The 12,801-nt window shown below is 39.0% G+C and overlaps 1 protein-coding gene across 2 annotated transcripts in view; it reads left to right on the plus strand.

The window, feature by feature from the left end:
• The window catches only part of MFSD2B (MFSD2 lysolipid transporter B, sphingolipid), a 38,429-nt gene that overhangs the window by 15,864 nt on the left and 9,764 nt on the right, over positions 1–12,801 (plus strand). For both annotated transcript variants that reach the window (XM_031595914.2, XM_090136446.1), the window contains 6 exons: positions 374–452; positions 3,188–3,366; positions 8,603–8,693; positions 8,788–8,909; positions 10,607–10,690; positions 11,237–11,317. In XM_031595914.2, the coding sequence (XP_031451774.2) occupies positions 374–452; positions 3,188–3,366; positions 8,603–8,693; positions 8,788–8,909; positions 10,607–10,690; positions 11,237–11,317 (636 nt within the window). The remainder of the gene's footprint in view (positions 1–373; positions 453–3,187; positions 3,367–8,602; positions 8,694–8,787; positions 8,910–10,606; positions 10,691–11,236; positions 11,318–12,801) is intronic.

Consider the following 12,801-nt stretch of genomic DNA (forward strand, 5'->3'; position numbering starts at 1 on the left):
ATGCTGTACTGTCTTCATTATGGCTCTGTTTCCTGCTAGTTAGCTCAAGCTAGGAAAGTGATTCTCCTATTGCAAATAAAACTAGATGCTTTATAGCCTGATTATAAAGGACTTTTTCCCATGGAAACTGGAGGAATACAGCATAAAGGTAAAGCCTCTTGTTTACTTATTATTTATTATTCGTATTATGACAGAGATTATTTTTCCTCATATACACTTCATGAATCAGGAAGAAAAGACAGGTCTTTGTGCTAAAACATGCAGCATTCTAAATAAATGAATCCTATTGTTGCATTAAATCATTTTCCTGGATATCAGTGAATTTAAACATTTACTCTGAAATGTCTTATGTGATGTTCTTTTTTTTGCCTAGTTATTCCAAGTACCATATTCTGCTCTCACCATGTTTCTCAGCACAGACCAGAAAGACAGAGATTCTGCAACAGCGTACCGTGAGTGTGATATGAGTTATTTCATGAGAAATGGGGCTGTGTTCTATTTAAAATCATTTGCTAGCTATAGGGAATTCCTAATATTCAGTGTCCCTGAACTGGACTTTTCCTTGAGACTTCAATGAAAAATATTTTGTCCTGTAAAGACTATCATTTTTCTATCTCAATAGGAGATATTAATGTTTTATTGTCTCAGACTGTCTGATTAGGTATGAATTCTTTTCAATTTATTGCAAAGCCAGAAGACAAAATTACCCAAAGCCACGGTAGGGAATAATTATTTCATTGAAGGATGGTTTGTAGAGGTAAAAAACGAAGGGCTGATCTCCTTCTATGTTTAATTAAATAAAGCCTCAAAGTAATTTTTTTTTAATTTGTTTTTAGTTTGCATTTCTGTGGGTTTATGTGTTTCACACTTAAACTCAAAATCCCAACCTCTGAAACCTTCCAATCTCTGAAAAATTTCTCTGCAAAATAGAACCAAGGCAGTCGATCTCACCAAGAAAAAAAAAAAAAGGAATAAATTTTGTGCATGTTCACCAATTAAAATCTTTCTTTTTAATTTTATCTATACCTATTTAACACATTCCAGGTAATTTGAAGAAAGGTCTTATTGAAATATTACTAGCACTCAGACTGTATCCATTAAAAGAATGACAGTTTCCAGACCATATCTCCAGCTCTTAAAAAATCAAAACCAGACAAAGATTTTACTTTGAAGCAAATTGATCAAATCAAGAAAGTGCAAGGAAAATCTTTTCAAGATTTCCTGTGTAGACCATAAATTGTGTGTAAGAACAGTTTCTTCCCTTACTGTTCTCTTCAGCTCTGTTCTCATGCCTTCTTTATTATGTAACTGCTGTCTCACGTCTACCAGCATTAAGGAAGGCAATGAGAAAAAAGTGCTGAAACATCACATGAAAGATTTTTTCTCTGTCCCAGCCTGTTTTTCAGTGGTGCTTTAGAACAGTTTCTGATTTCCTTTTTTGTTTCATCTGTTCTTTCTTCATGGCAAGAACCCTTTTAACAGACAACGTAGTTGCTTGATTATATTGAAAACTAAACCCTAGAGGCACAATGATACAGCCAGAAGTCCTAACATTTCACATCAGAAATTCTAAATGTGGTATTCCTTGAGCAATACCATCCTTCTTCATCCACATGGAATATCTGCAACTAACATTATCATCACAGAGGTAGTAGTCAGAGGATAGACCTAAACAGCAGGAGATTCCAGTTGTGTTATATTCTTTGGCAGTGGTTCTGTATCCTGAGTCATCTGGCTGAAATTCTAACTAAATCCACATACTTAGTATTTTCTGTTGTCTGACTTTACGTCTTCAGAGGCTGTTATCCAAATAAATGTGTTTTCCTATATGCTAGTCCAATATAATGCCTCACAGGCATGTGAAATTCTTGCTCATAAATGCTGTTGACTTCCATGGGTGAGAGACACTTATAATGTCATTTTACTGTTCAGAAAAGTGTCTCAACCTTCTAATGTACAGCTCTTCCAGTAAGACAATTTAGGGTGGTGCAATGAACCGTAATTTTGACTTTTCAAATGTTGGTGTTTTTGTGTGTTTTGAAATAGTATTTTTTTTAGACAAGTTTTCTTGGAATGGTTATGACCACATAAGAATCTTTTTACTTTTTTTTTACAGGGCCTTAATTAAACACTCTTCTCTTACCTCTACTTGAGTTTCATAAAGAATTAATTCTTGGTCGTAGAAATTTTTGGTTGCAGTCTATTGTTCAGATATTCTTCAACTGCTTTATGAAGTGTACTTCAGAAAAACGAAAGCTTGGGATCAGAGGATCCACTACCCTCTACTGGAGACAAGCAGAATTGTTTATCATAAATTTTCCCCTACTCTTTCTTGTAAATATATGGCAGAAATACTGGATTCCAAAGTTGCTTTAAGATAAATCCTACTTACATTCTGTGCATATTAAAACCTACTCCAACATATAATCTACTTCCTGAAGGATCTGCTTTGCTGCCTAAGGTGGAAAATGATATGTTATAAATTCTGAGCACGCAAGAACTTTGAAATCTGCTTGTTTCTCAGCTCCTGGTACTTTTCAGTAAATAAGTTTCATGTTAGTTGTATCTATGTTGCCTATAATGAATTTTCTGAGTTTTAGTGTATGATCCTATGATGCTGTTAAGAACAGCATCTGCTGTTTTCAAGAGCTTTACAGTTGTATTATTTCCTACAGAAGCCTGTGGTAAGTATCATTTCATTTTACCATGAGAGAAGCCCAGAGATCTAAGCAGATAAGTGGCTTGCAAAATGTTTCATGAAGTTACTGTCAAACTTGAGATGAAAAGTCTCATGTTATGGCTCCTAGTTGTGCTTTGAAAAAGTGGCACTCAGTATTTGATTTGTAGTTCAGCTCTTGTCCATGAGATGAAATGTTTCTGTTATCCCCTTACAGCTCTTAATCCCAGCCATACTCATCACACAGCCTGTGTGTAAAAAAAGCTCTTCCCATAGAAGCTTCTAAAAGCTGATCAGAAAACCAGTTATAAAACTCTCTTCCCTTGACACTATTCTATTACTGACCTTCCAGTTCAGCTGTTCTTCGTACTGTTTTTCTGTCTGATCCATATGAAAGAAAATGGTATTGCTTTAATGAGGTTGCTTTTCAGTGAGGTACATGAGCAGGCTTGTAAACAGTGGAGGAATCAGGTTCTCATTCTCAGCACACATTTGTGCTTCCTTCTTTAGGAATGGCAATGGAAGTCCTTGGGACCTTGGTTGGAGCTGCACTTCAGGGGCAAATTGTGGCCAGTGCTCATCTCTCTCATCACTGCACTTTGAATCCCCCAGTAAACACCACCAGTCCTACCCTCTCTTTGAACAACACTTCTGTCTTTCCCGAGCCTTCAGACCCCTTGTCTCATCAAGTAAGTGTCTATGGGAGGATGCTAAAATCTCTTAGGGAGAGGAGTGTGTTCTTGCTGTAAGACCACATCACATTACCCAGCTGGATAAGCATGAACATGACTTCCTTGAAGCCAGCAGTGCTGGAGCTGAGGCAACTGCCTTGTTGAAGGACAAGGCTTCATATCTGTTGTATTTGCAGCCTATTCTCATTGTGACAGCAGAATTATACTGAGGAGCTTTACTGATGATACTGACGTGTGAAGTAACTAGAAGGTAGGTACCTACACTTTGTTTTCACTAGAGGCTGATCTACAGTTTAAAATAGAAACTTAGTAAGAAAAAGAGTCTGTAGCAGAATCTTTCGGTTCAGCAAAACTGCTTTTCAAAGCAGTAGTAGGCATCTGCTGTGAAGATTAATGGCTGGTACATGCAAGAAGCTGTAAATCCTAGTTTGAATCCATATTCTTGGGAAAGTACAAAAGACAGTTGATAGTAAATGATAGGTAACGGGGAATAAGTGGGAGCACTTCTCCATGAAGAAGCCTTCTTTGACCTCAGTTTAATCTCAGCTGCACGCTGCAAATCAGGATGTATGTATTTGTAAAATCAGGATGTATGTATTTGTAGCCAGTGCTCTGCTTACTGTATTTAAATCACTACTATTACCACTTTTCAGCAACAGGAAAATCACAAGCTAAAGACATTCCACAAACACTTTGAATTTGCATACCTTGGCACCAGCACAGGAAGGTGACCAACCCATGCATCCCCCCCATCTCAGACACTGCTCTCTCCTACTTCTCCTTTTGTTGGCACAGACCATTGGACGTCTTCTCAGATAAATTATTTGAGAAACTGACTGGGGAGATCTGAGCTGCTTTTCTAAGTGGCAGTGCCATTTTATAGATGATTAAAATGTTTTTGAAGCTGCTCATTAGGTAACTTCTAGTGCATGTTTTAACAAGACACAGAACATCATTCTTCCTTTTTAGCTTCTAGGGGACAATGGCTTACTGTAGAAAACTGCTGTGCTATTACAGATCTGTGAATTGTGGAGACAAGTAGCTTGAGGAGTTGCAGAGCAAGCTGAATTTCATTGCACAGCAGATTCCTCTGAATCTGCTCTATGCCATAATCACCAACTTCCACTTTCAAATCTCCTAAGTGGCTTTCAAGGAAAAAAATATATATGATTTTGATTTATTTTCTTTCTAGCCACATGTTCTTTCCTGTGCTTTTGGACATAAAAGGGAGACAGAGGAAGAAGCTTCACAATGCAAGTCGTTTTTTTTCTTTGGAAAGAAAAAATCTAAGTCTGGACTAGTAAAAGTTTGTAGGTGGAAGTAATATTTTTAATTCAACTAGCTCCTAACACTGAGAAACAATGCAGAAGCATTTAGGCAGACATTTAGGCAGACAAACATTTCAGATCTGCTTCTATTTCAGATCTGAAGAAGTAGGACTGTAAGGTTGTCTCTCTGTCTTTTTTTTTTCCTCGACTGCAGGTCGATTTAATTAAAGATACCACCATTTTATAGATCTGTTCTTGGTTATATCCTCCTTTTAACGTTATTTCTACACCTTTAACACTATCCTAAAATACTGTTTTGCAAACTTACTTAATCAAAGGATAAAAAGTATGTGAGTGTTTGCTTATTTCTTTTATTTTACTTATTTCCCCATTTACATGCAGGCAAGTGTTCATTTTTCATGAGTTTTTTGGGTTTGTTTGTTTTTTTTTGTATGTTTGTTTGGTTATTTTGTTATATATTTTAATTTTCCCTCTGTTCTGTGTGTCACCGTCTCAAGTTTTGTAGAAGAGTAGTGTCCCATGGTTGAGAATGGTCTGAAATATGGTGTCTGCTGTTTTGTGTGGGAAAGGCTCTGTTCTCTCCTTGTCTTATGCTGCCCTTTTTCCCCAGAAAACCCTCAGGTATGGGCAGAAGCCGTAGTGTAAATGAAGTGCTCTGGCAACCTGCCTCACTCCCTACTACCCAGTTTTGTGAGAATCCCAATTTTTTGCCATTTGCATAACCTGACATCAGTTTCACTGTAGTATGAGAGCATGCCTGGCCACCAACACACACAAGAGAGCTGCTTTATATGGCACGACAGGGCACTTGCCTTTCATTTACATGATGTGCAAACAGAACGTGCACCCAATTGGATGATTGACTGGAGACACTGAATCTTGATTGTATGAGTGGTGGACAATCATTTATAAGTTAAGGAATGGATAGGGTCTATGAACATATGTACACATATATTTATATTTAGAAGAGGTGAAATCTTGATGATTTCTCTTAGAGCCATTTGGGAGAATGACCCTAATCTTCGTCACCAAAAAAAAATGAAATACACAGCTTAGAAAAGCAGATCTTTCCTAATGCAAATCACACATGGACATTGATATAGGCTAAAGGGCAAGGAGGATCCAGGTAATTACAGGCCAGTCAGCCTCACCTCTGTCCCTGGAAAGGTGATGGAACAGATTGTGCTGGATGCCATCTCCAGACAGCTGGAAGAAAAGGAGGTTATCAGGAGTAGTCAGCACGGGTTCACCAGGGGGAGGTCATGCTTGACCAACCTGGTAGCCTTCTGTGATGTTGTCACTTGCTGGGTGGATGGGAGGAGAGCAGTGGATGTGGTCTACCTTGATTTCAGCAAGGCGTTTGACACTGTCTCCCACAACATCCTTATAACAAAGCTGAGGAAGTGTGGGACAGATGAGTGGACAGTGAGGTGGGTTGAGAACTGGCTGACTGGCAGAGCACAGAGGGTTGTCATTGGCGGTGCAGAGTCTGGTTGGAGACCTGTAACCAGCAGTGTTCCCCAGGGATCGGTGCTGGGTCCGGTCTTGTTCAGCATCTTCATCAATGACCTTGATGAGGGGATAGTGGCCACCCTCAGCAAGTTTGCTGATGATACGAAGTTGGGAGGATTGGCTGACACATCTGAAGGCTGTGCTGCCATTCAGTGAGACCTGGACAGGCTGGAGAGCTGGGCAGTAAGAAACCAGATGAGGTTTAACAAAAGCAAGTGTAGAGTCTTGCACCTAGGGAGGAATAATTGCATGCACCGGTACAGGTTGGGGGATGACCTGCTGGAGAGGAGCTCTGCAGAGAGGGACCTGGGTGTCCTGGTGGACGACAGGTTGGCCATGAGCCAGCAGTGTGCCCTTGTGGCCAAAAAGGCCAATGGCATTCTGGGGTGCATTAAAAGGAGCGTGGCCAGCAGGTCGAGGGAGGTGATCCTCCCCCTCTACTCTGCCCTGGTAAGGCCTCATCTGGAGTACTGTGTCCAGTTCTGGGCTCCCCAGTACAAAAAAAACAGGGATCTCTTGGGAAGAGTCCAGCGGAGAGCCACAAAGATGGTGAAGGGCCTGGAGCATCTCCCCTATGAAGAAAGGCTAAGTGAACTGGGTCTGTTTAGCCTTGGGAAGAGAAGACTGAGAGGGGACCTGATCCAGGTCTATAAATATCTGAGGTGTGGGGGGCAAAGTGGCGAGGCCAGACTGTTTTCAGCAGTGTGCGGAGACAGGACAAGGGGAAATGGCCAGAAGCTGGAGCATAGGAAGTTCCGCACCAATGTGCGCAAGAACTTCTTTACGGTGAGGTGACGGAGCACTGGAACAGGCTGCCCAGGGAGGTTGTGGAGTCTCCTTCTCTGGAGATATTCAAGACCTGCCTGGACACCTACCTGTGCGACCTGGTGTAGGGATCCTGCTTTGGCAGGGCGGTTGGACTCGATGATCTCTGGAGATCCCTTCCAACCCCTACGATTCTGTGATTCTGTGATTCTAACAAGTTTTGCTGAGGGTCGGAGAACCTTATTTGGCCCACCATGAAAATCCTTAGTAGTTTGGGTGAGTAAGGCTTGAGTTACACATAGCTAAGACCTGGGAAAGAAAGCATTTAGTTCAATTACTTCAAGCAAATTAACAAATGAATAGATATGAAATACAAAATTCATAACAAATCATTGTGATCAATCTTTTTAGCCCCTTCTGTCCAGTCTAGGCTATTTTTTTTTTTTACCCTGTTTAAGTAAATTCAAGTATTGGCACTACTGTAGTCTGCAGTCTGTACAAACCATAGCCAGAAGTATAAATGTAGTCTGTGACTATGTTATAGTTTTGATATCCAAAATATCTTTATCCCAAATAAAGAAATACAGCCCTATTCTTCGTTTCACCATGTCCCTTTCTGAAATGTAAGTACCTTAACAAAAGTTGTCATCTTGAAGGTTGTCTAAACAAACACTCGAAGATTGTCTAATTGAAACACTGAAGTGGTTCATCTCTCTAACTTTGCCTCTACACTGAGTGACTTCATATTTGGAAGTACATTCTTGTGACTGCATGCCTGTTTACTATTTTGTTCCTAGATTTATAATCCTGCCTTTTGCAACATAGTACTGATCACTCAGAATTCAATTTTCCTATCAAGTAATCTTTGTCAAAAAGCTCTAAAACCAGCACTTATTGTATCTTTTATAATAAAAACTAAATTATTACAGAAAACTAAAGCAAAATAAAATTGTAAAGCTTTATTCAAGAGTCAATATAATCTCAGTCAGAAACAATAAATATGATTTGTGTGGGAAGTATCCTTGGAGGGCTTTTTCACCTGGCTTAATAGAAAGCAAAGATTTCTGAATTTGCTTAAACAGTTCACTACCTAACTGGGAAAACAAGCATGCAAGCTACTGTGTTCTCAAAACATCAGCATTAAAATGTGGTTTCTAAAATTTATTAAAGCCTAAAGTAAGATTTTATTATTGTTATGTATAAATGCAGTAACTGTAGTAATGTTTGCATCAGCTCAGAAGCCTTTCCCTCTCAGAATGAAGATACAGTTTTGGATCTGTGTAGAAAGGTCAACAAGATTTGAAATAAAATAAAAAACAATAATCCAGAATCATTCTATGAATGCTGTGTGCTTTTGAGAGATGACTGTGTATATCTATAGCTAGTCTCAACATAAGCTTTTTTTTTTTCATATTCTTGTTGCCAGCACAGTAGACCTTTGTTCACACCTTCTTTTTCTCCCCCTCCTGGATTTATCTTTCAGTGTCATTTATAAACGAATTGCAGAAGTGAATGTTCTTCACAGAATTAAAAGATAGACAGTTGGCACTATTTAGATGAGCATTTCTTCACTTGCAGATGACTCACCAGAAAAAAAGACTGGAATTTTCATAATGATTTGTCATTCTCCTATCACCATTTCAAATACGTCTTTTTTCTTTTCAAAGGCAAAAGTCTATATGATGGCAGCAGGGGTTATAGGAGGTATATATCTTCTTGGAATTATCATTCTTTTCCTTGGAGTAAAGGAAAAAGATGGTAAGATATATTTAAACATGCCTAGATTTGCTAATAATTATTTCATAGTTGTCTCTGGAAAAGATTGTTATTTTAAGTATTCTATTCCTCTTAGATCCTTATGCCTTGAGTTCAGACAGAGCAATTCCTTTTTGCAAGGGGCTTGGACTCACCATGAAGCATGGCCCATATGTGAAACTTACAGCTTCATTTCTTCTCATCTCAACAGCAGTTCAGGTAACTTCAGTCTCTAAGGCTGTATGTTGGCCTCATTCCAGTCCCAGCATGAGAGAGTCTGAAGCAGCTAAAATGCAAATAACCTTTGACTTGTGTCTGGAGGTGATGATCAAGGGGGTGGTACCTTCCCCTAGAAATCAACAGGGAACCAAAGCCTTTTTTTGGTGCCTGGGATTCCATGCTGCTGGAGATGGTTCATTCAAACGAGAAGGAAAACCAAAGTCCCGACCATTTAAAGATGGGTTTTTATTATTTTTTTTTTCCATAAAAGGTGAAGAACTAGTGACACAGATTGGGTCATTATATGTTATCCATCTACAGTCTCCTGTGGTTTCAGTTGCTTAGAAAGTGTTTTTGCTCTTCTGTCTGTTCTTCTGTGCCACTTTAAGCCATTGCCCCCTTTCCTTTGCGTAGGTGACTGATCTCAGACAGTGGCTGAACTGGTTCTGGTAGAGAATTCTGTGATGGAAGGCATTAGGTTAGAGTTAGAAGATGTTCAGAGGCAGGTAGTCTTAGCTATTTCAGAGCTAGATAGAGCTGATTTTCAAATCAGGACCTGCAGTTGAATGTGACTTTCACAAAATGGTGCAGTATGTCCTTCCATAGACAGGAGCTGTAGAAAAAATGTGAAGCCACTTAGTAAGAAACTTTTACTCCCTGAAGTTCAGGGATCTTTTAAAGGTTGTTACATGAGCTGTATTCAATTCAATAAATATGTAGTTTTAATGTGAACCTGACACTGCCTATAAGTTGAAGTGGCTTTCTTTTTAAAAGCGCATAATATCCATGTTTTTGTCAATTGACTCTTAATCATATGAGCCACACGTCACAGTGGGTGGGTTCATATGGGAGGATAAAAACTGAGCATGTAAGACACCAGTGCTGTGTTCACCAGCAGTCATGGTAAATTACTAAGTTCCTTGGAAAGTCTGCTTACCAAAGAAGCATTGAAGTCTCCTGCTGGCATGAATTTGGGCATAGTTAGTAAGGTTGTCCTTTACTTGGAGGCCCAAGTGTGAGAAATGATAGAAGCATTTTTTGCTAACATCTGGGAGTTGCAGGCACCAAAAGCAACAGAGACAAGGAGAAGATGAATGATGGAAGTCCTTTTGGTCTAGGTCCTTCCAGCATCCACTCAGTCAGTATGAGTACAAATGCAGCATCCAGTCAGCTCCCATCCAATGAACGTTCATCTAACTCAAAGCTATGCTCCTTAGCCAAAGTTGCATACAAAAACAGCAGCTACTTTACTACAGGAGGTTGGCATGTGAGCAGTTCCAGTTGAAGAGTAACTTGTTAGGGAATCAGAGCTTCTGGTGAAAGGTTAATGAAGGGGCTATGGAAAAGGAAGAACAATTTTGTGGTGGTCTGCAGCTGTGACTGTGACCATGACTCAAGGAAGTTGCAGCATAGGGAACAGAGTCTTCAGATAGAATCCTTTCATGGGGCAGTTCCTGGTTAGGACATTTTTATACTCTGTTAGAATCATGGCTTTCCCTTTGCTTGCCCTGATATTGTCGGTGTGTTACTCCAGTGATAAAAGGAGAGAAACTGCTTAAGTTGTTGCAGAACTCCCAAATCCTATGTTTGATACATCAGTCCCCAGGTATGTTTGGCTAGTACAGAGTCTGATGTCTTTTTATCTTTTTTTTTTTCTCTTCCTTCTTTTGGTGGTGGTCACCAAATATCTTCAACAGCTAGAGCAGAGCAACTTTGTCCTATTCTGTACTCATGCAGCTGATCTTCGCTATCACTTCCAGTATTTGGTGGTGACCATCTTGGTGAGTTGTGGTTTGTTTTATATTTTTATTTGCTAGTTCAATCTCACTGTTTTTTAGCACAAAGATATAAAAGACAAGAAGTCTTTTATGTATATACTGAGCTGGGATATGTACTCTAAGATAAGTATATATTGCTCTTCAGCTTTCTTGCTGTACTGCAGGATAAGGCTTAATTAAATGATCATGTGTCAGGTTCAAATCATGAGGTAAAAGACATTAGGACAAAGCACAAATATTTGCAGTATGTTTGGACTTTAATGATTGTGTAACTTTAACTGCAGTGGCTTAAGTTAGGAAAAGTTTGCTACTGTATTTTGCTATTTATCTTTGTTAAAACCTCTCACATCATATTCATTTGTAACATATAAGAATGAATCAGACAAACCACTTGGAGAGTGAGAGGGAGCAATCTGCAAGTTTATCTGCTTTTCAGACCATCGTGGACTATACAAAATGATATTGGTGAACTCTGCAGACAATGAAGACAATGAAGCCTGTGAAGTAGCAATAAGCACAGCACAGATTTTCTTTATCTGTTAATTGTAGGTATCAGCAGTTGTGAGCGTTCCCTTCTGGCAGAAGTTTCTGCAGCGATTTGGCAAGAAGTGTGCAGCATGTGGGATTTCGGTAAGCAAATCCTTGGAGAAAAGAAAAAGATCTTGTGCTCATTTACTGTGACAAGTGGAGCCATTTCAGGAATTATTTCACGTGTTTATGACCTCAAGGTACAAGAAATCTGCTCAGTTTTAAAGTTTTAAAATTGTTACACAAAATTTTAGACAGATTCCAAGCTTTCAAGAGAAACTTTTTAAGAAATGAATAGATGCTTAAGGAGGTCTTAGCATTTTTTATAATTATTATTTTTAAGAATCTGCACAAGTTCTGCATTTCACTGCTCCCAGAAGTGAGTACAAATGGTGTTCAGTAAATTCAGATCCATTTTGACTCGAGTTGACAGGCTATCTGTTCAAGTTATCTGTTGTATAAGGCTACTTTTGTCTATGATGCTCAGCTGACTGCATTTTTAATTCAGTCACAAAGGAAGAAACAGAAGTCTATTCCACATCCTGCTCTAGAAACCTAAGCAGAAACAAGTGCCCACATCCCTGTGACTGGGAATGGACAGTTATTAGTGAAGTAATGGAAATTACCTGACCTGCCTGAGAAAAGAAGCCTAGTTTTACTCTGCCACAACTCCACAAAGCCACCTCAGGGAGCCTGCCCTCATCTCTGATGGATTATTTTAAATTCTTCACTTAGTGAAGAGAGTAGCAATTTTCTGTCATCATCCTCAGTGGACCATTGTATAGGCCTGTTACTCCCCATTTTCCCCTGTTTACCTTCAATTACTTATGAAAGAGGAAAAAAAGAAATTGTCTCTTTTGTGTACTACAAAAAGTGTGAAGACTTGGAAAATCCAGCCTGAAGTTTTATGTCAAGTCTGAACAAAGTTTAAAAGTTTAGGTCTGGTGACAAATAATGAATATAATTGAATAGTTCTCATTTTATACAATTACAATCTGTGTGTTAGAATGACTTTCAAAGAATCAGAAGTAACTTTAAAACCCCTATTCCAAATACGCTGAATTAGTTATGTTTCTTGAAGTAGACATCTGGAATCTAAGTCCCATCCTCATTTATTTTTAACATTTGAGCAAAGATAATTGCCAAAAGCAGTATTGGACCATTGGATGGATCAGGGAATGAAGATTTCCTTCTTAGGAAAACTCCTCCATATATTTGGCTATGAAAAATGCTTTCTTCAACCAACTTGGCTTTATAAATTTAGTTAAACATAACTGGAAAGCCTGTCGGCACCTCTGCAAACATGGTTTAACTTAATTTTACAGTTGAATTGCTTTACTGTGTTATGATCTAAGCAGGGGTTGGACTGAAAAAAACCTTTCACCTTGTAGATATTTCTCAAGGGACTGTGAATGCTTTCTGTGTGCTCAGTGATGGATTTTATGTCTGGCAGTGCATCACAGGAGCTTCTTATACTACCACCCTGTGTGATCTGTACAACTAATCTGTTCTCCCTCACTGTAAAACAAAATCATATCATTCAAAGCTTCTGTTGTCACTCAGGAACGTTCTCCTGGAAGGGAAAG

Source organism: Phasianus colchicus, chromosome 2, assembly GCF_987193195.1.
Source record: "Phasianus colchicus chromosome 2, bPhaCol1.hap1.1, whole genome shotgun sequence".
Classification (NCBI taxonomy): domain Eukaryota; kingdom Metazoa; phylum Chordata; class Aves; order Galliformes; family Phasianidae; genus Phasianus; species Phasianus colchicus.